At 48.5% G+C, this 26576-nt stretch overlaps 1 protein-coding gene across 2 annotated transcripts; it reads right to left on the minus strand.

Annotated features, from left to right (window-relative positions):
* Positions 1-3230: 3230 nt before the first annotated feature.
* Positions 3231-25590, minus strand: smg7 (SMG7 nonsense mediated mRNA decay factor). 2 transcript variants are annotated; one of them, XM_080504131.1, is made up of 23 exons: positions 25477-25590; positions 24722-24753; positions 23316-23433; positions 20882-21014; positions 19687-19858; positions 19078-19149; positions 17418-17568; positions 17105-17240; positions 16852-17014; positions 16562-16721; positions 16408-16478; positions 14780-14840; positions 14575-14694; positions 11774-12197; positions 11536-11677; positions 10698-11074; positions 10259-10612; positions 8882-9031; positions 7279-7365; positions 5828-5972; positions 5573-5743; positions 5326-5429; positions 3231-3930 (listed from the first exon to the last, which is right to left on the minus strand). In XM_080504131.1, the coding sequence occupies exons 1-23, from the start codon at positions 25500-25502 to the stop codon at positions 3817-3819; spliced, it is 3483 nt and encodes a 1160-aa protein (XP_080360257.1). In that variant the 5' UTR covers positions 25503-25590; the 3' UTR covers positions 3231-3816. The 2 variants fall into 2 exon arrangements, with proteins under 2 accessions (XP_080360257.1, XP_080360256.1); XM_080504130.1 differs by having other exon boundaries at positions 5326-5483.
* Between the last annotated feature and the right edge of the window lie 986 nt (positions 25591-26576).

The raw sequence follows: 26576 nt of genomic DNA on the forward strand, positions 1-26576 counted from the left end.
CAGCTTGTCTGAGGCTAAAATCTAATTGAGGTTTTCTATCCTCACAACTTTCTATTCATGACCGAGTGAAGAGGCTCTTCACCCTTCTTCTCTCCAAATGAACCAAAGTGGCTGAATAACTTAAAGTATCTTATCATTAGAAAGAAGAAAGTTGTTAAAATCCAGCGATGAGCACTTTGTTGAAATAAGGAACTTTTCAGATAAGCTCTACAATCAATTACTTGGGCCAAACGTCAGTAGCATGTTTTTTTCTGCTGCGTCTGTGTGGACAAATGATGTCATTTCAGTAGCCACGCCCCCTCGCTCGGCGCTTCACGGGCAGAGGCCCTCCGCTTCGTGCGCTTCCTAATATTCCTCAACGATGCAGTGAGTGCAGAATAAAGGTGGAGCCAAGACTGAAGATTTGGTTTTAAAGAAGCACAATCTGGTCCTGAAACGGTCTGCTCCAGGCCCCGCCCACTCAAGAACGCCGCTTCCTGTTCTGGCATGGTTTCTGGTCGAACCATCAACATGGCGCCAGAAAACTGATTTTTTTTTTATTTTTAGCTGCTGAAGCTAAACTGATGCTATTTGGCTTCTGAAGGAGTTATGTTACATTTCTCTAATAAAAGGATGTGTTCATACGCCGTGTCTCCTTTTCCATTTTTAGTTTGTTTTTAGGTTTTTTTTTTATATTTGTGTGCAGAGTCACAGTGCCCCCTAAAGGCCGAGCACATATACTACATCGTTTTTAGCTATTTTGGTCAAGGTGGAATTCTTCCACATCTGCTGCTATTCCTGATGTGCTCATAAACTGGACTTTCAGGTTTTCACCCATGGAGAATGCAACATGAAAGTATTGTTATATTTACTGGGCAGGTCTGCACCACTGTCAGAACAAAATGTGATTCTTACCCCCAAAACATCCACGTTTTGGATTTCTTCAAATGTAATAGTAATTAAAATATATAATGCGTCAAAACATTTCAATTGTGTGCTAGTGTGTCTTATTCATGTATAGGAGAAATCATGAAGAAATTCATACTATTTACAAACCTAAAGCTTCAGAAAAAGGAAAAAAATATCAACTTTTGCAGATTTTATTAAAAGATTCTTTCATTTTATTTTCCATCCTATATTTCTGCTTTTTAATTGTCTTATGTTTCATAAGGAAAAGTGACTGAGGAGTTTTAACCAACTTTAACCTCAATTATTTTTTGAATATCCATACTAAACTGTATAGAATTGTGCTATTTTATTTTGTAACAAGCATCTAAATTTGTATGAAACCGTTATAAAATGTGTTAATAAAGTGCTCAGCGGATTAAACTGGGTGTTTTTCCACAGAGAAGTGAAACTGCTCACATAACGAGTCCGAATCCTCGAATCCGTGCAGAATTCAACAAAGGGAAAAAGACATATGAAATGGTCACGCAGAAACCAGAAGAGGCGGAGTCAAGGGAGAACATACGTTTAATTAAAGGTCGATTCCACCTGAAAGTCTACGGAGAGACAGAAAGACAAATCAGCTCACATCTGAACCTTTTCAAAAATCCGCCTCCCTAAAAACCTGCCCAGCGTCTCGAGGCGGAATGTCGTGGACTGACATTCCCCCCTCCCCCCCCCCCCCCCCCCCCACGTCCTCACATTCACCAACACTTTTGTCTTTATTCATTTTCAAATACATTTTGTAAATGCGACAATGAAAAGCACGATCACAGAAAATAGACGCGTCTCTCTGCTTCTGGGAGAAAAGAAAGAAAAAAGGAAACCAGTCGGGCGTTTCCTCCCTCGGAACGGAGTTTTCCATAGAAAACGACTCCCTGCTGGTCGGAGGTGATGACGGGTCCCGATTGGCCAGCGGGCGCGAGCTGCTCCTCTGATTGGCTGATTGGCTCTACGACAAGCGGGACTGACGGCGGCGCGTTAAGGCTGTGCACCAGTGACAGCTCGGCGTCTTCACGTTGACCCAATGGGCGGGGCCGAGGGGGGGGGAGGGGGGGGGCGCTCCACTTCCTGCCCGAACGCAGGTCAAAGGTGACACGGAGAAAAACAAGAAACAGAAGCGTTTAGCGCCGCCGAGCCCCTCCCCCGCCCCCATCACTGCTCTTTCTGAAGATCTTTGGATTCCAGACGATCACTCAGCAGAAAAGCCAAACGCGCGGTGGTCGATGAGCAGCGGCGACGCTTCACGACGTTTACAAGAAGGGGCATTCAAAAAGCTCCACACGAGGCTGCGGCCCTCATTATTTACACCCATTACTCAAAAATAAAACTCTAATATGAAAACTCACTTCCCTCCATCGTCAAAGTGAAGATTTTAGTTTCACAGCTGCAATGAATTCATCAGTTTAACTGACGTTAAAAGCGAAAATAAAGTGAACCGTTAAAGGTTGAACTCAACCTGGCGAATGATCAATTCGTCTCATGGAGGAAGCAGCAGGGCGTTGAGTTAGTAATTAGAGTGAGAAATAAACGCTGTGAGGGTTCGTCTGGTTTGGGGAAGAAAAGCAGAGCTGCTACCGATTCTTTAAAAAAAACAAAAAGAGAAAAACCAAGATTGCTGTACAGGACAAGTGCTGAAGAAAAAGATGGCGGGAGACATTCAGGCGTTCAGAGTTGCTGCAAACTAGTAGAAAGAAACGCAGAACGCGGGGGAAGAAGCAAGCAGGGCTACAGCTTTTCATTCTCTTTTTTGTGTTTGTTTTCTTGAAGAAATAAAGAGGAAGAAGAGGCCAAAGAGGAAGAAAAACCCCGAAAAATATCCAAGCAGGAAGCTAATAGACAGACCTGTGCTCGCCGCGACGGGCGAGAAGCTAAAACTGCTACAAACAAATCACAAAATACACTCGGGGTGTTTTTTTTTTTTTTTCTTTTTTTCTTTTCTTTTCCAGATAATATCTGCAAATCTCATGAAGCTAACAGTAATACTATCCCTAAGATCCACAGGGTTGCCTTTTTTTTTTTTTTTTGTTCTTAGCCGCCCTTCCTTCCTTCCTTTCCTCCCGCCTTCCTCCTGAAGGCGTCTCCGGGCCTCCAGGCTCCTCCCACAAAAAGGCGGGGCTTGGCCAAACGGCCCCAACAACCCGGCGAAGAGACGACCCTGTTTAAAGTCCAACTATGGCAATATATCGTCACATATATTTTTAATAGCTGAAACCCAAACTGAGATCATTAAAGTCCGGTCTGCTGCTTTGCCCCCCCCTTACTTTACCTTGCCCCCCCCCCCCTCTTGAACCCCCATCGCCACATCGTCCTCGCTCTCTCGCGGCGACCTCGGCTGCGGTCCGCGGTGGCGGAGACGCTAAAAACCGGCGCTCCGTTCCATCGGGACCGAGCGGGCGCCTCCAAGGCTGGAGCTCTTCTTTTTTTTTTTTAACTTGAGATTAGATTTCCAGAACAAGAAGGAGTTCTTGGGATGAGAGAGGAGGAGTAGTGATGCGGCGTCGGTCCTAAAGCAGGCGGCGGGCGGGGGGGAGGGGTCACTGTGGTGGTGAGGGGGGCGGGGTTGTGTTCCTCAATGTTCAGATGTCCGCGGGTCGAAGGAAACCCGGCGGCACCGTGGCGCCAGGCGCCGCGGTTGAAGAGATCCCAGCGTCCTCCGACTCCAGGAGGGGCGTCACCGCTCCTCGACGGCGAGGGGGTGGGGGTTGTGATTCAGCCTCGCCGGGGGGTCACGTCGCCTCCCCGGCCTCCACCGTCTTCTGGCCGGTTTAAGATTCCCATTTTAGTCGGAGCTCCTCTTCGTCAAACTTCTGGTTGTTGTGGTTCCCCCTCCGGTTTCTCCTGGTGGTGGTGTGTTGACGTCCAGACACAAAGCGCCGCTTCGGGCTGCGTTCAGTGAGGCGGGTTCATGGCGCCGTGACCTCGCTGCTGCTTCTGCTTCTGCTGCAGCAGCAGCTGCTCCAGCGCCGACGGGCCCGGCTGCATCATGGAGCTCGACCAGATCGACTGCAGGGCCAAGAAACACGGAACATCAGTCTGGAACACCCTCAGATTATCATCAAAACACCCTCAGATTATCATCAAAACAGCCTGAAATGATCATCAAAACACCCTCAGATGATCATCAAAACACCCTCAGATTATCATCAAAACAGCCTCAGATTATCATCAAAACAGCCTCAGATTATCATCAAAACACCCTCAGATTATCATCAAAACACCCTCAGATTATCATCAAAACAGCCTCAGATTATCATCAAAACACCCTCAGATTATCATCAAAACACCCTCAGATTATCATCAAAACAGCCTGAAATGATCATCAAAACACCCTCAGATTATACTCTAAACACCCTATGATTATCATCAAAACACCCTCAGATTATCATCAAAACACCCTCAGATTATCATCAAAACACCCTTAGATTATACTCTAAACAGCCTCAGATGATCATCAAAACACCCTCAGATTATCATCAGAACAGCCTGAAATGATCATCAAAACACCCTCAGATTATCTTCTAAACACCCTCAGACTATCATCAAAACACCCTCAGATTATCATCAGAACAGCCTGAAATGATCATCAAAACACCCTCAGATTATCTTCTAAACACCCTATGATTATCATCAAAACACCCTCAGATTATACTCTAAACAGCCTCAGATGATCATCAAAACACCCTCAGATTATCATCAGAACAGCCTGAAATGATCATCAAAACACCCTCAGATTATCTTCTAAACACCCTCAGACTATCATCAAAACACCCTCAGATTATCATCAGAACAGCCTGAAATGATCATCAAAACACCCTCAGATTATCATCAAAACACCCTCAGATTATACTCTAAACAGCCTCAGATGATCATCAAAACACCCTCAAATTATCATCAGAACAGCCTGAAATGATCATCAAAACACCCTCAGATTATCTTCTAAACACCCTCAGACTATCATCAAAACACCCTCAGATTATAGTCTAAACACCCTCAGATTATCATCAAAACACCCTCAGATTATCATCAAAACAGCCTCAGATTATCATCTAAACACCCTCAGATTATCATCTAAACAGCCTCAGATTATCATCTAAACAGCCTCAGATTATCATCAAAACAGCCTCAGATTATCTTCTAAACACCCTCAGACTATCATCAAAACACCCTCAGATTATAGTCTAAACACCCTCAGATTATCATCAAAACACCCTCAGATTATCATCAAAACAGCCTCAGATTATCATCTAAACACCCTCAGATTATCATCTAAACAGCCTCAGATTATCATCTAAACAGCCTCAGATTATCATCAAAACAGCCTCAGATTATCATCAAAACACCCTCAGATTATCAGATAATTATTATATTATTAAGTCCCCGTGTGGTGTGGTTAGCGACCTTGAGGCTGTCAAGCAGCACGGTGGAGGACTCCTCCATCGGAGACTCCTGATTGGCCCAGGAGTTGCCCGTGTTTCCCGGCTGGTGCCAGCTGGAGTCGGAGGCTGCGGACGAGGGAGCAGCAGGTAGGTAATCCAGACCGAACCCGCCGACGCCCCCTACAGGACGACAGACGGACAGCGTGAGGACCGCTGCAGGGAGACTGGAGTGGAACCATCCAGAATACCAGGTGAACTCCGGGACTCACCGCTCTTGTCCACCTTCCAGCGGTCCACCATGCGGCGGTCGCGGCTGTCCGGCGTGCCGATGGGCCCGAAGTTGGAGAAGGGCATGGCCCCGTGGTTGTGTGTCGGCGGGGAGGACGGCAGGCTGCTGGGGTTGGAGGAGTGGGGGGACTGGCTGGCCGGGGTGGAGTGGTCTGCCAATCACAGCGCGGCTCATGTTAGAGGCGTCGTTTCATTGGACGACGCTGGGTTTCGGTGTGTGTGTGTGTGTGGCATACCCGAGCTGGCAGGGAGAGACGGCGACCACGGAGTCCCCTGGAACAGGGAGTACAGCGACGTCTCCTGGTGCACCATGGGAGAGTCGGGCTTGGAGCTCGGGGGAAGGGTTTTGCCGTAGGCCTGGCTAAAGATGCTGTTGTATTCCTGAACACACACACACACACACACTCTTCTCCGTCACCGATCTGGAAAACCCATTTCAACCCCAAGACCTGGGCAGGTTAAACTGGATTCACACTAATTAAGTTTCAAGCGAAAACATAAATGTTTTGTTCGGTTTTGGGTTCCGTTTCCATGATGACGAGGCTTGGAGCCACTGAAAACACTACTTTTTGAAAAGACTACGATTACGTCATTGTGTAAACGAGGAGAGACGCAACTTTCTGGAAACGCTTGGAGCTGCTACTGCCCAACGCCCCAGTAGCTACTTCTTCTGCACATGCTCAGTAACTATTTCTTCTGCCCATGCTCAGTAGCTACTTCTTCTGCACATGCTCAGTAGCTACGTGTTCTGCACATGTTCAGTAGCTACGTCTTCTGCACATGTTCAGTAGCTACTTGTTGTGCACATGCTCAGTAGCTACTTGTTGTGCACATGCTCAGTAGCTACTTGTTGTGCACATGCTCAGTAGCTACTTGTTGTGCACATGCTCAGTAACTACTTGTTGTGCACATGCTCAGTAGCTACTTGTTGTGCACATGCTCAGTAACTACTTGTTGTGCACATGCTCAGTAGCTACTTGTTGTGCACATGCTCAGTAGCTACTTGTTGTGCACATGCTCAGTAACTACTTGTTGTGCACATGCTCAGTAGCTACTTGTTGTGCACATGCTCAGTAGCTACTTGTTGTGCACATGCTCAGTAGCTACTTGTTGTGCACATGCTCAGTAGCTACTTGTTGTGCACATGCTCAGTAGCTGAACAACAGGAACAATATTTCCTCGGTTGTGTCTTGACTCCCAGTCAATCTCCTGGGACTTGGTACTTTTATTTTGACAGTCACTGAAATAACAATCCAACTTCATCGTCTGTGCATAAGAATGTCCGTGTTCTCCCATGGTCAATACTTATAGCATGTTGTTTTCTGGACGTGTGTGTGTGTGTGTGTGTGTGTGTGTGTGTGTGTGTGTGTGTGTGTGTGTGTGTGTGTGTGTGTGTGTGTGTGTGTGTGTGTGTGTGTGTGTGTGTGTAATCGAGAGTCATTTATTCTAAGAAGTGCCTCAGTCACAAAACAGAAGATGAAAGTGGTGTGGTCAAGTGTCCAGTGTGAACCCCTGACTCTGATTCTGAATGTGTGTGTGTGTGTGTGTGTGTGTGTGTGTGTGTGTGTGTGTGTGTGTGTGTGTGTGTGTGTGTGTGTGTGTGTGTGTGTGTGTGTGTGTGTGTGTGTGTGTGTGTGTGTGTGTGTGTGTGTGTGTGTGTGTGTGGCGTGGAGCTGGGGGCTCAGACCTGCATGGGGAATCCAGGCATGGGCAGCAGAGAGGAGGACTGGCCGACCACCTCGGGGACGCTCTCCATCCTGGTGTGGTTGGACAACTGCAGGGACGAGGGAGAAGCGGCGTGAGCACAGATTTACACATCAGTGTGATAATCACCCTCCCAGTGACGTCTCAACTTCACCTCCCTGGCTCCTCGGCCATGAGCATCAGTGGACGACGCAAAGTGACCACTATCATTTGGTTTGTTTTTTTAACGTCACAACTAGGGGTGCTCCGATCGATCGGCCACTGATAATTATCGTCCGATCTCCGTAGGAAAATACGTGATTGGCGTTTGCTGAGTAATGCCTTTCATTCCCGATCACAAAAGCCCCGCCCCCTTTCCTTCACACTGCACAGGCCATGTGGAACTTAAAGATCTGTGAGAGTGATGTAAAGTTTGCATCCTCCAACAAAAGAATATGTGGCGTGGGGGGGGGGGGGGGGGGGGGGGGAACGTTAAGTCTTCAACACAACCAACTGGACCTGAAGAACAAACACTTGACGGAGTCCGGGGAGTTTTCCAGGCTCACAGTGGACCGACGTAGCCCTACCAGAGCTCCACACAGTGGACTGACGTAGCCCAGCCAGAGCTCCACATAGTGGACTGACGTAGCCCCTCCAGAGCTCCACACAGTGGACTGACGTAGCCCCTCCAGAGCTCCACACAGTGGACTGACGTAGCCCAGCCAGAGCTCCACACAGTGGACTGACGTAGCCCCTCCAGAGCTCCACAGTGGACTTAAAGAAGGTCTCATCTTCTGGAAGTTTCACCACTGATATATGGAGCAATGTCGAGTTTAACAGTCACTGGGTTGATACACATTTAGACATTTCTTTTGTAAATTATAAGAAAGTTAAGCATTAAGTTGTTTGATTTAGGCAGTGTTGAGATATATTGCCTTATATTCATTAGAATGTTTTGCACTATTCAGCCTGTTGAGAGCCTGAATATGTTCATCTGTTAAAGACCGTTACTCACAGCAGGTCCTCTGAAGTGTTTTTCACTTGTTCTTTGCAAGGTTTTTGTATTTTTTTCTCTTGAAAAAGTAAAACCATCCTTTTGTCTAAATTAAGGTGATTTTATTCCTTTTTTCCCCAAATCACATCGCCAGTAGCACTCATCATAACTACATTGAAGAATTTACAGCCAATCCATGTGATCTGTGTCGGTGATCGGCAGCAGAAAACCTGATCGGAGCTTCCCTAGTCACAACTTTGTTAATTCCCCCCAAAAAACTCAGGAAAAGAAAGACGACAGGCGAAACTCATGCAGCTGCTTGGGACTAAACCACCAGGAAACACGAAGGGGGGGGGGGGGGGTTATGAATGGAGGCAGCACAGTTCAGACTATTCTCTCCATTCGTCTCCGCAGCATCACGTCATTCCACGTATGAAGACAGTCCACATGCGAGCCGGGCTCCCTGCAGGACAAGCAGCTAGACAAACACAGGCTTCGGGGGTTTATCTGGCGAGTGAAGGAACATGCAGAACGGTGGCTGGATGAGCAGACAGGATGCAGGGAGGAAGAGGAAGAGGAAGAGGGAGAGGAAGAGGAAGAGAGGGCTACATACATAGATATTTGGTCCCGGAGCACTGCTAAGAGGGCCGGCCAGGGCCTGGAAGAAATCAGGAGGCTTAGTAAAGACCAGCTCCTCCTCCTCCTCAAAATCTGCTAGAGTTTTTAACAGGTCAGGAGGTAGAAGAGGCGAGCTCTTGTTGTCCTGGTAGAAGAAGAGGAGGAAGAGAAGGAGGAGAGGGCGGAAAACAAACAAACAAGAGAAACAGAGAAGAAGGCAAGCCAGTAAGACAGAAGTGGAAAATAGGTTCCACTGAAAGATACTGAAGCTCAAACTGAACCAGTCCAGCACTCGATCAGACAGATCTCTGGATTCTCACATTACAAAGGGTCAAGGGTCAATTACAAAGGTTTTCCAGCAGTACTAATCGTCTCCACACCTGGAACGACACCCAGAGGTGAAGAAAGAGTGTCCTCCCTCTCCCTGGCTTGTTCCAGGGTTTAAAAAGTGTGTTGCTCCAACCAGCCAATCAGAAATCAAACCCTATATAGTGTCATCGGGGGTTCAGCCAATCACTATCAAGGTAGGCTCCATCCACAATCAGGCAGCTCTGCTCTGGCACATGGCGCCACGAGAGGAAGGACTTCCTCCTCTTCCCATAGATGGGCGTGTGTGGGCGGAGCCAGTCCAGCTCACACAGACACAGCAGATTGTGAATGTAGCTCCTCTGAGCCAATATTCTAATGGAGGAGAATCTAAGAGAAGTTGGATTTGGGGCAATACATTTTGAAAAGAATGTTTTTGGACAAACGAGACCATGTGAAAGTGTTGAAAAGCTGAAGAATAGGACTTCTTTAAACTCAACAATGGGCCAAAGTCCACTCATGGAGCAGAAAACCAGGCCAGATCGACTAATCAGACGATTTCATGTGGCCTCACAGAGTGAAGAGTGAAAAGCAGATGGCTCATTAACTGAACCGAGCAGTTTACCTCAGGAAATTAACTCGTTTGTGAAACAAACAACAACTCAATAACTTCACTGTTTCCCACGATGAACCTCGTCAGAGATATCAGGATTTTTGAATTCCTGATATTGGAATCGTTTCCAAAAAAAGGCCACATCTTTCAGGGCCCACAAAAAAATACCTGAAACAAAATGTCTTGGTGGAGGAGGGAAACCTCAAGCATTTCATAAACTTCCTCCTCACTGAAGCCTGTTGGTGACTGACGGCTCCTCAGCACTTTGTCGCTGCTTTAACTTCGGAGGAATAATCAAGGAAGTAAAGGAAGTAAAAAGCCTCATCAGGACGAGGAAAACGAGACGAGCAGGATTTTGTAAATGAGATCAGGACTCACAAAGCAACTGAAAGGGAAAAGCCAGAACCAGAAGCAGCCTGAACAGAAGAGTCCCCCGCCCTCCCCGAGGCTCACCTCAAACGGGGGGCCGCGGGGCCCGACGGGAGCCTCCTGGTCGCAGAGGGCGCCCGGCGGCGGCCGCTTCATCCTGTCGGCCATCGCCGGCGGGCCGTCCCCCAGCCTGTACGGGGGCTCCCAGTAGAAGTCAGACATCTTGACGTCGGGGTACTTCATCTTCTTGTCCACGTTGGAGAGTTGCTGCTGAGCGGGCAGCTGGTGCTCGTACAGCTTGAGCGAGTCCTGGGCGGCCATGTAGAACGCCTGCGGCGGCGGCGGCTGCTTCATGGACATCTGCATGGAGGGGATCTTCTGCAGGGCGGCCTGGGCCTGCGTCCACATCTGAGCCGGCTGCTCCTGCACCTGCATGTACTGCCGGGACCAAACACAAGGAAAAGTCACCCACTGGCCAGACCTCCAGGTGAGGGGGGGGGGGGGGGGGGGGGGGGGTTCTGACCTGCTGCAGCCCCGGGTGGTGAGGCGGGCTCTTCCCCATCCCCACCTGCTGCCCCGGTTTGGTGGGCGACTGCTGCTGCTGGCCCATGGCCTGGACCTGCAGCTGCACCTGACCCTGCTGGGACTGAGAGGAGCCCTGGCTCATGGGCAACGGGCCCTGACCCGACGACCCCGGCGCCGGCCCCGAGGGCCTCTGCTGGCTGTAGGGGATGTGGGACTGCTTGCCGGCCTGGACCTGCGTGCCGGCCTGGGTGTGGACGGCCGGCTGCAGGAAGGGCCCCGGCACCGACACGCCTGTGGAGAAGGTGAAGCCTGGATTGACCTGGAGCCCCGGGAACGCCACGGGGGGCGGGATCACGTAGGCTGAGGGAGGGAACCCTGCAGAGGAAGCCACAGGGAGCAGAGTTCACGCCGACGGCACAACAAACCACTTAACTCAAGATGGTTCCCTGTTCTCTCAGTGAGGAAGCTTTCAGAAATGACTGAGCTGGATTAGTTCAACTCATCCTAACGGGAGGGATTGTGCTCGTTCAGGTGCATTTTAGTTCTCTGCAGATCTGCGCTGGAATTGATTCACTTGCTACCATTTGAAGGCTGTTAAAATACGCCCCCTTGTGGTAGGAATGAAACACCATAATGTCCTCTTGCAGCAGTTTTGAATGAAAACTGAGAACATACCGAGATGCTTTACCTGGACACATGCATCTTCAGATAAAGCACAATATTAATAGAAGTCTCAATAAATGTGGCATTAATGGCCTCAGGGGAGGAAACAGGAGAAACATTCAATGTTCCATGAGTACAGAGCACTGCGCCCTGCGCTCCGGGCGGTGACTCACCAGGTCTGCTGGGCAGAGGCGGGAAAGCTCCGGGGTGATGGATGGGGATGAACTGCGAGGAGCAGGTGGTTTGAGTCTGAGTGACCGGCGTCTTCTTCGTCTCTGAGACGGGAGTTTTCCGCAGCTCCGTCTGTGCTTTCACCTGAAAACACAGTGAATCCAAAAATCAGCCCGTCACATTGGTGCCTTGGACTCCGCGGAGCCGCTTGAGATCCAGCTCGCTCTTCATCATCGGCACCTGTTTGCCGACGTCCGTGGTCTTCTCCAGGCCGATCTTCTTGGGCTCGCTCTTCCTCTTGCCGTCCCTCTTCAGCTCGCCCTTCAGAGCAATCCCGTTGCCTTTGGAGAAATCCCGGCGCTCCTTGCCGTTGTCCTTCTGGTGGTGGTTGCGTATGGGCTCGCGGCTCTGCTCTCGGGGTTTGATGTTCTCCTTGAAGGTGACGACGGGCCGCTCGTTGCCGTCGTGCCACGAGCTCTGCGTCTTCCCCGCAGACAGCACCGACTTCAGGCCCGAGTTGCTGCCGTCGTTGGAGGTCTGCTCGTCGTTGGACGACTCTTGCAGGACCGGCGCCTCCTTCTCCTGCGGCTCCTCGATGGCCTGCTCCGGAATGTCGGTGATGAAGACGAGGAGGCCGTCCTCCGTCACCCTGTACTGGATGAGCCTGAAGGAAAAGAGACGGATAAGATGTGGTGATGTCAGTCTGCTGGTGCTGAGACAACGTCAGCAGCTCGCCATAATGAAGACGACACAGTGAGAGTGAGAGGACGACACAGTGAGAATAGAACACTGAGAGGACGACACAGTGAGAATAGAACACTGAGAGGACGACACAGTGAGAATAGAACACTGAGAGGACGACACAGTGAGAGAGAGGACGACACAGTGAGAGAGAGAGGACGACGCAGTGAGAGAGAAGACGACACAGTGAGAGAGAGAGGACGACGCAGTGAGAGAGAGGACGACACAGTGAGAGAGAAGACGACACCGTGAGAGAGAGGACGACACAGTGAGAGTGAGAGGACGACGCAGTGAGAGAGAGAGGACGACGCAGTGAGAGAGAGGATGACACAGTGAGTGAGAGGACAACACAGTGAGAGAGAGGACAACACAGTGAGAGTGAGAGGACAACACAGTGAGAGTGAGAGGACGACACAGTGAGAGAGAGGACAACACAGTGAGAGTGAGAGGACGACACAGTGAGAGTGAGAGGACGACACAGTGAGAGTGAGAGGACGACACAGTGAGAGTGAGAGGACGACACAGTGAGAGAGAGAGGACGACACTGTGAGAGTGAGAGGACGACACAGTGAGAGAGAGAGGACGACAGTGAGAGTGAGAGGACGACACAGTGAGAGTGAGAGGACGACACAGTGAGTGAGAGGACGACACAGTGAGTGAGAGGACGACACAGTGAGAGTGAGAGGACAACACAGTGAGAGTGAGAGGACGACACAGTGAGTGAGAGGACAACACAGTGAGAGAGAGGACAACACAGTGAGAGTGAGAGGACGACACAGTGAGAGAGAGGACAACACAGTGAGAGTGAGAGGACGACACAGTGAGAGAGAGGACGACACAGTGAGAGTGAGAGGACAACACAGTGAGTGAGAGGACAACACAGTGAGAGTGAGAGGACAACACAGTGAGAGTGAGAGGACGACACAGTGAGAGAGAGGACGACACAGTGAGAGTGAGAGGACGACACAGTGAGAGAGAGGACGACACAGTGAGTGAGAGGACGACACAGTGAGTGAGAGGACGACACAGTGAGTGAGAGGACGACACAGTAAGTGAGAGACGACACAGTGAGAGAGAAGACGACACAGTGAGAGTGAGAGGACGACACAGTGAGTGAGAGGACGACACAGTGAGAGAGAGGACGACACAGTGAGAGAGAGGACGACACAGTGAGAGAGAGGACGACACAGTGAGAGAGAGGATGACACAGTGAGAGAGAGAGAGGACGACACAGTGAGAGAGAGGACGACACAGTGAGAGAGAGAGAGGACAACATAGTGAGAGAGAGGACGACACAGTGAGAGAGAGGACGACACAGTGAGAGAGAGAGAGGACGACACAGTGAGAGAGAGGACGACACAGTGAGAGAGAGAGAGGACGACATAGTGAGAGAGAAGACGACACAGCGAGTGAGAATAGGACACAGCAAGAAGACGAGATGAGCAAGTGAGAATAGGACACAGTGAGAGGACGAGACAGTGACAATAGGACACAGTGAGTGAGAATAGGACACAGTGAGAAGACTAGACAGTGACAATAGGACACAGTGAGTGAGAATAGGACACAGTGAGAAGACTAGACAGTGAGGAGATAGACAGTGAGGAGATAGACAGTGAGGAGATGAGACAGAGAGGAGATAGACAGTGAGGAGACGACACAGTGAGGAGACGAGACAGTGAGGAGACGACACAGTGAGGAGACGACACAGCGAGGAGACGACACAGCGAGGAGACGACACAGCGAGGAGACGAGACAGCGAGGAGACGACACAGCGAGGAGACGACACAGTGAGGAGACGACACAGTGAGGAGACGACACAGCGAGGAGACGACACAGCGAGGAGACGAGACAGTGAGGAGACGACACAGTGACGAGACGACACAGTGAGGAGACGAGACAGTGAGGAGACGAGACAGTGAGGAGACGAGACAGTGAGGAGACGACACAGTGAGGAGACGAGACAGCGAGGAGACGAGACAGCGAGGAGACGACACAGCGAGGAGACGACACAGCGAGGAGACGACACAGTGAGGAGACGAGACAGTGAGGAGACGAGACAGTGAGGAGACGACAGTGAGGAGATGACACAGTGAGGAGACGAGACAGTGAGGAGACGACACAGTGAGGAGACGAGACAGTGAGGAGACGACACAGTGAGGAGACGAGACAGTGAGGAGACGAGACAGTGAGGAGACGAGACAGTGAGGAGACGAGACAGTGAGGAGACGAGACAGTGAGGAGACGAGACAGTGAGGAGACGACACAGTGAGGAGACGAGACAGTGAGGAGACGACACTCACCCTGGCTGGTTATCTGCCACCCACTTGCCCAGGCTGACGAGCCTCCGGTGCCTGGTGTCCACCAGGAGTCCGTCCCTCTCCACCAGAATGCCCTGATGACCTTTAGTGAAGTCCAGCCACCTGAACCAGAGACAGAACTTCAAGACTGAGGACAAACTCACAATCCACATGATGCCAGTGCTGAGCGGGCAAGAGGAGGGGGTACCTGAGAGCAGGACGCAGAGCCAGGAACCCTTGAAGCTCGAACTCCTCCGGCAGAGGAATCACTGAAGACAAAAGACATTTGGAAAGCAGCTCACATCAGTTCGACCTTCAGACGGCAGGGGAAAACTTCTTTTTGTCTCCTGTGATGACATGATTCATTCAGCAGCACAGGACAGACCATTGTGATCAAACTTAATATCTCATTTTCCAAAAGCATGACTTTGCTCTCGAAACCACTAGAGGGGGCTGTTACACCAGTCTGGAAATCCCGGCTGGTGAATCTGCAGCGTTTGTTTTTGTTTTTTTTAACCACAACACACTAAATAAGACTGATCTACCATGAAACCAGATACTGTGATGTACTTTAATCAACACATTTCGAGGGAAGGTGCAGCTTTCAGCAGATATAGTGTTGTTGTTCCTCAGCCGCCCACATTTGAGGACATTTAGTTAAAAGATATGTCCTGTGGTCGGATTTGAGCCTATCATCTTTTCACTTCTCCTCAAGCTGTGATTTAATGACAGATCATCTCCCTTGTTGTTTTCTTTTCTTTTCTTTTTTTTGCCGTCACAGAGTTATGTTTGACAATTTCCTCTCAACCTCCACATCATCACATTTCATGTGTTTCCAGTCTCTCAGCGCTCCATTCAATGTTTTTTTTTTCTGAGCACAAGCGGTAAAACAAGAAAAACCCTTATTTAAATACTCTGGTCCATCTTATCAATTGGGTTAATATTCTTAGGATGCGTTCACATCCCCCGATTCCCTGGACTTTCTGTGAAAGTCTGTTTCGTTTGGGGAAATGTGAACGCACCCCGAATTCGGTTCCGGACTTTTCAAACACAACCTGGTCCCCTTCAAAACACTGGTTTCTGTCCTATTTCAAACGGACTTTTGAACAGGTGGGTTGAGGGTTGAGGAGGCGTGATGTGGAGCGCAATGCATTTTGGGTATGCAAATCTGAAAAAGACGTGGAAAAAAAGCGGGAGTCCAGTAACATTTGTTTTGTCCTGGAAAATAGCTGGTGCAGACATGGAGTAGCGAGGAAATGGTTCCTTTACAAGCGATTTTTCCAGCGGGTGGGGTGAGAGGACGGGGATGGACGTGACGTGACACAATGTAAACAAACAGCTAACCCGCAAATCCGAAGAATTATCCGAAGAAGATGTGGAGTAGTGAAGAAGAAGTAGTGAAAAAGTTGCTCATTGATATCTGATCTGAAGACGATATATCGCGGTTGTTTGAGGCTACCCATTAGCCACGAGCTAATTAGCCTAGCCACCACAGGCTAAATTGTGGGACTTCTGGTTTCGGTCTGGACCAATCAATGAGCCGTGTTTCTTCTTCACCTCCTCTCTGGTCAGTGTTTGTTTCAGGTGACAGCGCCCCCGAACCAGCAGCTGTTGTAATTGCGTGACATTTTCCAGGTGGTTTGGTCTCTAAAGTGAATGTGACGCCACCTGAACCAAATGAAGGGGTGAACATTCTCAGCTTCCCTCCCTCCCCAGTGACCCGGGTCCCGGACCGTCCAAATGTGAAAGGCCCCTCAGACACAGAAAACACTTGGTGCAAACCCATCCTACGACCACAACAAAACACTGCAGAGAGTCCAGGTGTGTGGGACGTACCGGAGGACGACGGCACGTCGTCTTCTTTGGGCTGGAAGCTGTTGAGAATGGACACCAGCCAGGGCCAAACACTGCGACGAGAGGAGGACACAGAGTCAGAGGGACAGCGGAGACCTTGCTGAACAGACGGGAGGGTGAGTATTCTGCCACTTACTGCTGCCTCTTGTCCACAGCGGCTTCGTGGAAGACGCTTGGTCTCAGTTTAATCCAGTCCAGAGAGACCTTGATGGCCGGCAGAGGACACTCGCCCATGATCTCCTCCCCGCAGTTCTTGTTGAGCAGGACGCGGCTGCACATCACGCCCAGAAACGACACTGCGGAAAACATAGGAGGCACATCAGACTTCGCCCAGTCTGGTGACGGCAGCACCAACGGATACCGGAGTGTGTGTGTGTGCGTGTGCGTGTGCGTGTGTGTGTGTGTGTGTGTGTGTGTGCTTCTTACTGAAGAGGCCGAGCAGCTGGAACCAGCTGATCTGCTGCTCGCTGCTGTAGCTCTGCACGCTACTGTCGGCCGTCAGGTCTCTGAGGTGGTGCAGCTCAAACAGGTTGATGACGGTGATGTGGACCAGCTGCTGAGAGCTGAAGGCTTTCTGCAGGATCAGCCTCTGTACGCGGACAAAGACACGGACACACGTCAACACAAGCAGGCAGAATGTCAGCGTGCTGGGGTCTGGAAACACTTGGCCTCACGCTACCTGAAACTGTTCCTCCAGCTTCTCCCTCAGAGTGTCCAGCTTGTCCAAACTCTTGCTGAGGTACACGTGGCCGTGGAACTTGATGAAAGCTCGGATGAAATCTGACACGCTCCACTTGCTTTTCACCTCATCACGACTGCACAACAGCAAGGGACACAGACTTTTACTACGGAGATGAGGTAGATTAGGTACAGAGATCGTCAACAACCAGAAACTTTCGTGATAGTTTCCATCAGACGGTCACATCCGGTATGTGAGTCTCCGTGAAAACAGCTTCAGTCAGAAGAGAGTTAGCGACACACTGGCCCCTCACCTCTCCAGAGCCTTGGACAGAGCCTTCTGCAGGTTGGTGGACGCTGCTGGGAAAGGAAACTTGACCGCGATGCTGCGGCAGTAGTAGAAGATGGTGGTGAGGTGGTCTCCTTTGGACGACGCCAGGATGGCCAGCTGGTTGTACGGCTGACCTGCAGGACGAAGACGAGCGCACAACGTGTTCAACGAGGCTGCAGCGCTCACAGAGGGAGAGGAACAAGTGAAGGGCTTTAAAGTCCTAGTGAAATGAAAATTCCACCTCCAAAACACTCTGACTGTCGCTTCTAGGGACATTTTTATGCTAACTGGCTGAAGGGTAAAATGTTAAAACACGACAATCTGCGAGAAAATAGCCGATAAACGTTGGCATTTCCTCTGCTGGGCGGAGCTTCTGACAATAATAGAGTGACGTCACGAGTTGTGCACACGCCCAGGTTGTGTTTACATTATGGAGGATCAGAGTTTTGATGACGAAGAGGCTGAATTTAACCATATTTCATCATCATCATCATTTCAAACCCAGTGATTGATGAAGAAGACACAGAAGGGTCGTTCTGCCATCGGTGACCCCGTCTGGAACATGTTTGAGGAAGCAGAAGACGCTTCGTCCTCCATTCGTCCTCGTCTCCTCGTCTCCTCGCCTCAGCAGCCGCCAGTTTTCACCTTTGAGGCTCCTGACTTTTGGCAGAACGACTTCCTGGATCACGTCAAAGTGCTTATCCCACTGCACGGAATCACCGAAGATGAGTCCAGGTATTACTTGATCGTCTACTAGCCGCCCGAGCTAGCGGCTAGCCTCTAGCCGTTACCGGCTTCCGCTAGCGGCTAGCCGCACGAGCTAGCGACTAGCCGCTCCCCCCGCCTGTGCTCCTTTTCTCCTCTCTGGTCTCTTCCAGGCTCAATCTTTCGTCAAGGCTCATAAAACGCCGATAATAACTTCAAAACACTGTTAAACTTGGATATTTAAGAGGAAACAAGCCAATATAAACACAACAGATGGAGATCTGCACAACTCGTGACGTCACGCTCACGAAGAAGGATTCCCCCGACTTCCTCGGCTGGAGATTCAAAATTCAAATAACTTTGTTATGCGACAACAGTGGAGGGGCAGAGTCGGAGGAACCTTAGAAGTAGAACCCCAACTATCGTTTTTTGCAAAGTAGTGTTTTACATTTCACTAGGACTTTAAACCCATAAACTCAACATCAGACATTAAAACACACACGGTGGTTGTAAACCCTATGTCTGTTAAATCCTCCACTTGTTCACTTCCAGGTTTCGCTTTTCCTTTTCCTTTCGTTATGACACCAAAATATTGACTGAGTAAATAAAGAGATTTGTTTGTGTAGAAGTCATGAAGCCATCAGCACAACTTTAGCACCATGTCAGAGAAGAAAACCGCTCAGCTCTGACCTGCTCTGTCTGAAACCAGGTGAACGTGGCACCAACCCTCACAGGGAGACAAATTGTTCAATCAAAGCTTTTGTTTCAGCCACAATCAATTAAGAGTCACAAAGGTTTTGTATTCATCAACTGAAACCTGCCTGGCGAGCTGCTCTGCTGTTCTCTGATGTCCAGCAGCCTTAAAGTGACAATACCTGATGCAGGTATCGGCGCTTCGTTCAAGTGAGCATCTAAAGGTGAGAAGGCGAGAGACTCACCGTTGGATGGGACCAGCTGAGCTGCGTGTCGGTAGTACGACTCTGCCTGGCTGGTCTGGTTTCGATAGCGGGCTGAAACACAGAAGAAATGTCATCGCTTTCAACTGCTTCTTTTGAAGAAGTGGACTTGTGATCGAGTCTGAACTGAGGAGCAGTGGGAGGACAAACACAAAGATTCACTTTCATGGAAGAATGTCAATTTATCATCATTCAGTTTTGGACTTCTTAATGATTATGCCATGACAGGTTCTTTGCAGCCCGACTTCCATTATTTTTGGCATTTTAAACAGACATACATTAAAACGTATGACATCATCCTGGTTAAAATGCTCAAAGGAAAACATACGTTGAGGAACAAGACACACCACAGAATTAAATTCAACTCGTACACGACATTAAATTACCAAAGAAAGGTTTTATATTGAGAAATTCCCACAGAGTTCAATTGAAGATGCTTGTTGAGAAAAGTTACACATTGTGTTGACGTTTTCGAAAACGTACAGTGTGAAACATTTAACTTGTGCACTTTAGAGTACTGAATGATGGCGATCGCTCCTCAGCCTGTTGGATCGAGAGAAGAAGAAGAAGAAGAAGAAGGCGTTCCCTCACCGATGTCCCCCAGATGGACGAGGCAGTGCTGGCAGATGTAGGAGCAGGAGCTGGGCTGCGGGGTGACGATGGCGCTGCTGCTGCTCTGCTTATTGCTGATGATGCCGAGCTGAGACGACTTGACGCGACAGTGCAGGTCCACGTTGAAGACGGTGCACAGCTCCTGCAGCAACTGAAACAGAGCGGAGGACGAGTCCTCAGACACCAGGCTGCTACGAACACACCTGAAACACACTCTGCTCCACTGGGGTGAGTGAAGATTGTCCACTTGATAAAACCATAATCTCTGATCAGTATCAACCACCTAAATCAGTGTGAAGATGTGTTACTACAGTACCTATAGGAAGCCTACTATGTGACAGTACCAGCTGAACTGCTTTTTCTAAATACGACTGTCAGTGTGAATGAATGTCTGTCTCTGTGTGTGTGTTAGTCAACTAACAACCTGCACTTCTACTGGGATAGATTTCCATGTTTTTAACCGGGAATATGTAAATACATGCAAATGAAATCACTGGAAGTCAAGGTGTTTAAGTGTTGGGTGGGGTAAAACTCCTCCTGTGAACCAGCGGTAAACATTTCCCCTCGTTCAGCCTAAACCAGGGGTGTCAAACATGCGGCCCTAATCCAAGAGGATCTAATCCGGCAGCCATGTGATTTTAGTTTTTTTTTTTTTTTAAGTATAAATATGAAAACTGACAGAGGCTGATCTAAAAACACTAGATCGGCAAAAATGACATTGAAAACCGCCCTTGGTCAGAATTAATTAATGCATCTGTGGAGGTCACACGACGCAACACCTTTCACAATAAAGGTGTCCAATTTATGTGAAGTGATACTTTAGACACGTAAACTAAAAAAATTTTTCTAGATGATGACAAATTGTTTTAATCCTGAATAAAAATATGATATCCAGATACAGATATTGTGTTTTTTATTTTTTGCAAATATAATATCCGATTAACTTTAATGTGTATATTTCAGAATAGACTGGCGAATTCTTGCAGTTACAAAAGGATCAAAAGAAGGAAAGACTTTGACATTTGTCCATATCTGCAGTTTAACATGTGACGTTTGACTTGTTGGGCCTCCAGAGGTCAGATCAGGTTGATGTGGTTCCTCAACTGAAATGAGTTTGACCCCCCTGGCCTGAACAATCACTACAGGTGAAGCGGGAGCCGTGGCCGGAGCAGACCTGGGTGTAGAAGCCACTGGCCGCCTCCAGGAAGAGCGACAGGTTGGCCTGGACCTCGCTGCGGTTGGGGTTGGCTCGGTTCTTGGCTTGGCTCTGCAGGGTGGTGATCTGGTTCTTGAACGCGTGGTTCCACCTGCGCGGGGACAGAGAACGGCGTCAGTACCGAGGCGTCAGGACAGATTGCTGGAGGAAGGAGGTGAAGAGTGACTTGATTCATCTTTTATCGCTTTAAATCTGGGCTGAGGTCCAGAGAAGCTCTCCGGGCCTGTCACAGTTCCTACATAACTCCGCGCTGAGCAGCACGGCCGCTGTTTATCTGCCGGAGCTCCACTTGTGATATGGAAGACAGTGCGATACCACCGACAGCCTTTACAATCACACAAAGTAAAGCCTCAGCCGCTGGTGTTTACACTCATTTTCATTACGGACGCCTGGAACTTCCACTCTGGTTTCCCTCCAGCGTTACCACACACTTCTCTGAAATAAAACCACCTGTTAAGCTGTGCTTGTGCCTCCTGCTTGCTACTGATGAAGATGTGACGTCTGGAGCGTAAAGCAGGTTCGCTCCACCACTGTGCCGGTCTCCACGCTCTGTGAAGCCGTTAACACTAACGCCGTCCTGGACGGCTGCAGGGAGTCTGCTGGAGAAAGACCTCCGGAGGTTCCCGTCTGCTGAGATAAAACTCTCCCTGAAACATTTCTCAACTGAGCCCAAGTCGAGATTCTCCTCAGACACATGAAAACAAAAACAGCTTGCTGTATTAGTTGGGCTTGATTTGGCAGTAATCTCAGCAGATTGAAGCATCAAGCTTCACGTGATGTCGAGATCATTTTGTTATAGCTGTCGAGTAATAGTATGACAAAACATTTAACACCGACTGAAATAAATACGATTGAAAACTAACTGTTATTACTCTGTTGTGTTTGTGACATAAAAAGCGGCTGTTCGGATGCGAGGAATAATCTGCTCAATAAAAGAAAAACTAAAGCTTCAGATGTTCCAAAAGCCGCTGAGGAGAACGTTATTTCAGAACTCATCAGTACTGTTCTCTTTAACCGTCTTGACATTGTATGGTCAAACGTGAATCTCAGCCTCTCACAATAAGTAATAGTCTTTGTGGATCACAGATGGGAAAGAGGCCTTGGAAATCATGTCTGTGATACAAAACACGCAGAAACCAGAAGTGGGAGCGTAGAGTAAACATTGGCCTTCAAACCTGAAAATTCCTCCTTGAACATGACAGTTCTTCTCTCTGTCGTGATGCTCTGATTCACCAATCACTACTGACGGCATTTCAAAGAGAATCAACCTTTTTACTTTGGCACATTTCAGAATGAAACCCAGTGACAGATAGAATTAATAACCCCTACGGTCAGTGCTCGGAACCTAATAACAGTTTGGAAGATTTTATCAAGCTGAAAAATGTTCCAAGAACATTTAGTTTGGCATTTAAAGAGCTTGAGAATTAAACTCAGGAAACTTGGATGAATAATTGTGTGTCATGATCCATCAGTCCGTCGGCTGTGTGGGAAAAATCAATCAACGCAAGTTCTGACACATCCTGACACAAAACGCTATCAGAGAACATGAAATGTCACTATTCCATGAATACGGTCGTTCATGCTGAATATATACACATCTCTTTGTATAACCAGCAACACGGCCTCTGATTGGCTCTGAATGTGTTCTGAGGAAATAAACCACAGACAAACATAAAGAACGAGAGGTCCTGGAACTGAAAGAATAATGAGACTAAATGATCTGAGAACTCGTTTATACCACGTTTCACGTGAAAATGCCTCGTTTTTTTTGGCAGTTATGAAAACGATGTCTGTTTCCATGGTAACAGCAGAAACACTGAAAATGATCATTTTCATGTTGGGCCACGAGTCGTGGCTGATGTTAGTTCGTTTGATGAAATGACACACAAGTGCAGAGAGAACAAAACGTTCTAAACGATAGCGATGGGAGAACGCGGACGTTCTAAGTCGGGTTGTGTTATTACAGTGACTATCGTCTATAAAACTACCAAGTCCCAGGAGATTATGGACTGGGAGTCATGGCACTCTGGAGACAAACATTGTTCTCAATGTCCACCGACTGAGCATGTGCAGAACCACTACTTGCTGTGGCCTTGGTGTACATGCGCACCGGCTGCACGGACAATTAGCCAGCGTTTCACTTTCGCCCATCGACACGACAACGGAGTCAGGGGATCAAAAAGTTCCACCCTGGGAGCCGTTCTCAGAAAATACTGTTGTCGTGGAAACGGACACCCAAAACACAATGACAGTTTTAGGGTTTTGCCGTCTGAAGCAGGTTACATCCAAATACGGCCCGTGCCTCGTTTGAAAACCTGTGGTTACACCAAACGCTCCTGCTCGTTCTTGGAAAGACTGTGGGTGACGGCGGTGTTTGTGTGGAGCAGCTTACAGGTCCTGTTCCACCTTCTTGTCCAGAGCGTACTCCAAGTCCGTCACCAGCATCTTCTGGTACAGGTCCTGCAGGGCCTGTCGGGACGTCCACACCTCCGCCGCCCCCAGCTTGGAGTCTAAACACACACACACAGGATAAAGTCACAGCAATTTCTCAGGTCAGACAGTTCATGAAGCTCCAGCTTTTGTCTTTCCTGAACACAAGGACACTGTGACCAGTCCACTAAGGTTCATGAACAAGATCCAGCTCACATCTCAATGTAACAGACTCCAGCTCAACAACACTATAAACAACAACTTCATGAATCAACAGAGTGGAAAAGTGATCTCCAGAAAAACCCAAAAGAGCTGTTGTGGGCCCCCTGTTGAGGAAGGGTGTAGGTTTGGATAAATTGGAGGTTCAAATGTTCAGTTAGTATTAGAATAGGTAAATATGACTGATGTCTAATGTTAAAGTATTTGAACATTTTCACCCTGAGGGCTTTGCCTGTGGGACAGGAATCAGGACTGAAGAAATAAAAGCCGCTGCCGGGAGCGTCTGTGTGTTCAGCACAGTTTCAAACGAAGTGTCAGACAGTCCGGAGGATAAAAAGAATGAAACATCAAGAGAGGGTTATGAGCATGAGCGAGTGGAGCTACAGCAGAGCGACTGGCAGCGATCCAGCCGTCATGAGGACATCCAACCAGACGGCAAAAATAGGTGATGAACGTCTGCCACACAGTGCAGTCTGAGGAAAAACCAGCTGACTGACACGAGGAGTATCCTGTTAGCAGGTAACAAGCTGCAGGCGTCACCATAACGGTAAGAAAACTTTTATAACAGATCGAACCACCACCAAAAAACATTACAGAAAACTGTTAAGACCTACTGAGCAAAAGAAAAGCGTTCTATTTAGAGAGCAGGTCGTGTTTCGCAGGAAGTGAGAAGACAGTGGTCGGAGGATTTCTATGTGGAGTTTGCACGAGTCTGCATGCTGCCTTTCCAGGGTTTACCCTGCTTCCCACCCGGCGTCAGCAGGAATCCCAAAATGAATGAGGAACAAAGCATGAATGGATGTATTTCTCAGCTTCCTCCACACATGCAGCACGTTTGGAGTGCGATTCCAAAACAGATCTCCTCATGTTTACGTTGGCAAAGCCTGTATTGCACTTCTTGACAGGGAAGCAACACACAGTCAACCTCCACAGTCAACATGCGAAAACAAAAACTACCCAGAGCTCATTATCAAACTCACAAACAGAGAGGGGACAGACACAGGTGATGGACTACAGACACAGATGATGGGAAGCACATCTACAGACACAGGTGATGGAGCAGAGCTGTACACACAGGTGATGGAGCAGAGCTATACACACAGGTGATGGAGCAGAGCTGTACACACAGGTGATGGAGAGCAGACCTACCTGTCATGTCAGCCTTCAGGGCCTCTGCCTGTCTGCACGGATGTAAACAGAGAAGAGGATGTTAGACAGCAGCACCGCCACAGACACACACCGCCTCAAAACACACATCCGCTGATAATTCATCGCCACTGACACAGAGGCAGAGAGCTGTAGAACACGAGACAGCTCGGATCGAACGTCGACGTGATCAGGAACAGACTACTTCCTGAATTCAAAAGACAACTAGCCAAACAATGCACCTCCGTAACGTGCTGCCGTTCACCACTGACAGCCCAGTGGCAATATAAACCCCCACCCTCAACGCGAAGCCCTCACACACGCTATTAAATAGAAACAAAAGAGGGGTGTTTAGTTTGAATCTGTTAAAAACGCATGGATGTAACGTTACAGGAGCAGCTCGCCGATGCTAACATGACACACATGCTAATGCTAACGTGCAATAACAGACACAGAGAGGCGCGCGGACATCCGTTAAACGACGGAATTCACAAGATAAACACCGCACATACATGGGCCCGGTCTGAGTACCGCCACCGGCCCCTCTGCTGCGGGTTAAAGCAGCGGGTGGACGTGGCGGGCGGTTTGTTGATATCTGAAGCTAGGCTAGCGATGCTAACTAAGGGGGTGGTCCCAGAGCGGCTAGCTCCGGAGCTAACACCCGAACCAGGGAGCCCCCCCGGCCGAATCCACGCTTGGCTCTCCGGGCCAACCGGTGCCTCACCCAGGGAGGACCGGCCATAATGAGCCCACCTTACCGGAGGTACTGGGCGCAGAGGTTCATCCTGCCGGCTCGCCAGTCTTTCAGACAACGACTGGTCTGACGGCTGACACTCCTCCCGGCGCCATATTGTTCCTGTCTGACCCGCACAGGGCCGCGCGAGGAGGGAGGAGGGAGGAGGAGGGAGGGAGGGAAGGAGGGAGGGAGGGGGCCTGTGTGTGTGTGTGTGTGTGTGTGTGTGTGTGTGTGTGTGTGTGTGTGTGTGTGTGTGTACAAAATAAATGCTTTATTTTTATTTTATTGTTATTATTATTTTATTTATTGTTATTATTATTTTATTCATTTGTCCTATTTCTCATAATTTCGACTTATTTCCCAAAATTAGGACTTCATATATCATAATTATGAGTTACTGTCTCATGATTTCGACTTACTATCTTAATTCTGACGTATTATCTCAGAATTATGACTTATTATCATATCATTTTGATTTACCATGGGAATTTCTTTTATTTACTCAGGTGTAAGTGGCAGAAATGTTCTTTTCTGGCTTTTAAATAGTACAAGTTAGATTACTCGTTACTGAAAAAAGGTCATTACAGAGTAACGCGTTTCTGGCATCACTGTTTACACTTTACGTCTGTCCTGCATGGTGACACTAGACATTTTGCTTTAGGGAAAGAGAGGCTCTATCATCCATCCCTGCTGTGGATGGACGGGTGTTGAAGTCATTGCATCCCCTTCTTTCATACTCACTCATCTTATTGACTGTGAAGCAACTTACTTAACCCTCCTGGGCCTGAAGCATTTTGTGCTGTTTTTCACTACAATTGATTTTTCCTTTATATGTCAGATATGAAATCCTTCAACCTCGCCTTTTTTGGTGTCATTTTGTTCAGGACAACCTTATAAATGCAGCTCTGAAGTATTGTTTTCAGTTTAGCATTCTTTATTAACACAGTGGATCTAAAAACACCATAAACTACAAACTTGGTTGGGAAAAACATAGATTTATTGTTGATAAAATTCCTAGACATGCTCAACGCATCATTTAGTTTACTTGTGAAGTAAAACTAAACTATAATGAACTAAAATTTATCAAAACAAGGCTGAATATATGGTTATATACAGATATTT

The sequence above is a fragment of the Blennius ocellaris genome (assembly GCF_963422515.1).
Source record: "Blennius ocellaris genome assembly, chromosome: 10".
In the NCBI taxonomy this organism is placed as follows: domain Eukaryota; kingdom Metazoa; phylum Chordata; class Actinopteri; order Blenniiformes; family Blenniidae; genus Blennius; species Blennius ocellaris.

Bases quoted from the DNA above. Each gene is read 5' to 3' on its own strand.
- smg7 (XM_080504130.1), bottom strand. From the start codon at position 25,502: ATGAACCTCTGCGCCCAGTACCTCCG. The intron at 23,434-24,721 runs GTAGGTCTGCTC...GTGTGTGTTTAG, and splicing joins CCTGAAGGCTGACATGACAG to ACTCCAAGCTGGGGGCGGCG. The intron at 19,859-20,881 runs GTCTGCTCCGGC...GCTCTGTTTCAG, and splicing joins CCAGTGGCTTCTACACCCAG to TTGCTGCAGGAGCTGTGCAC.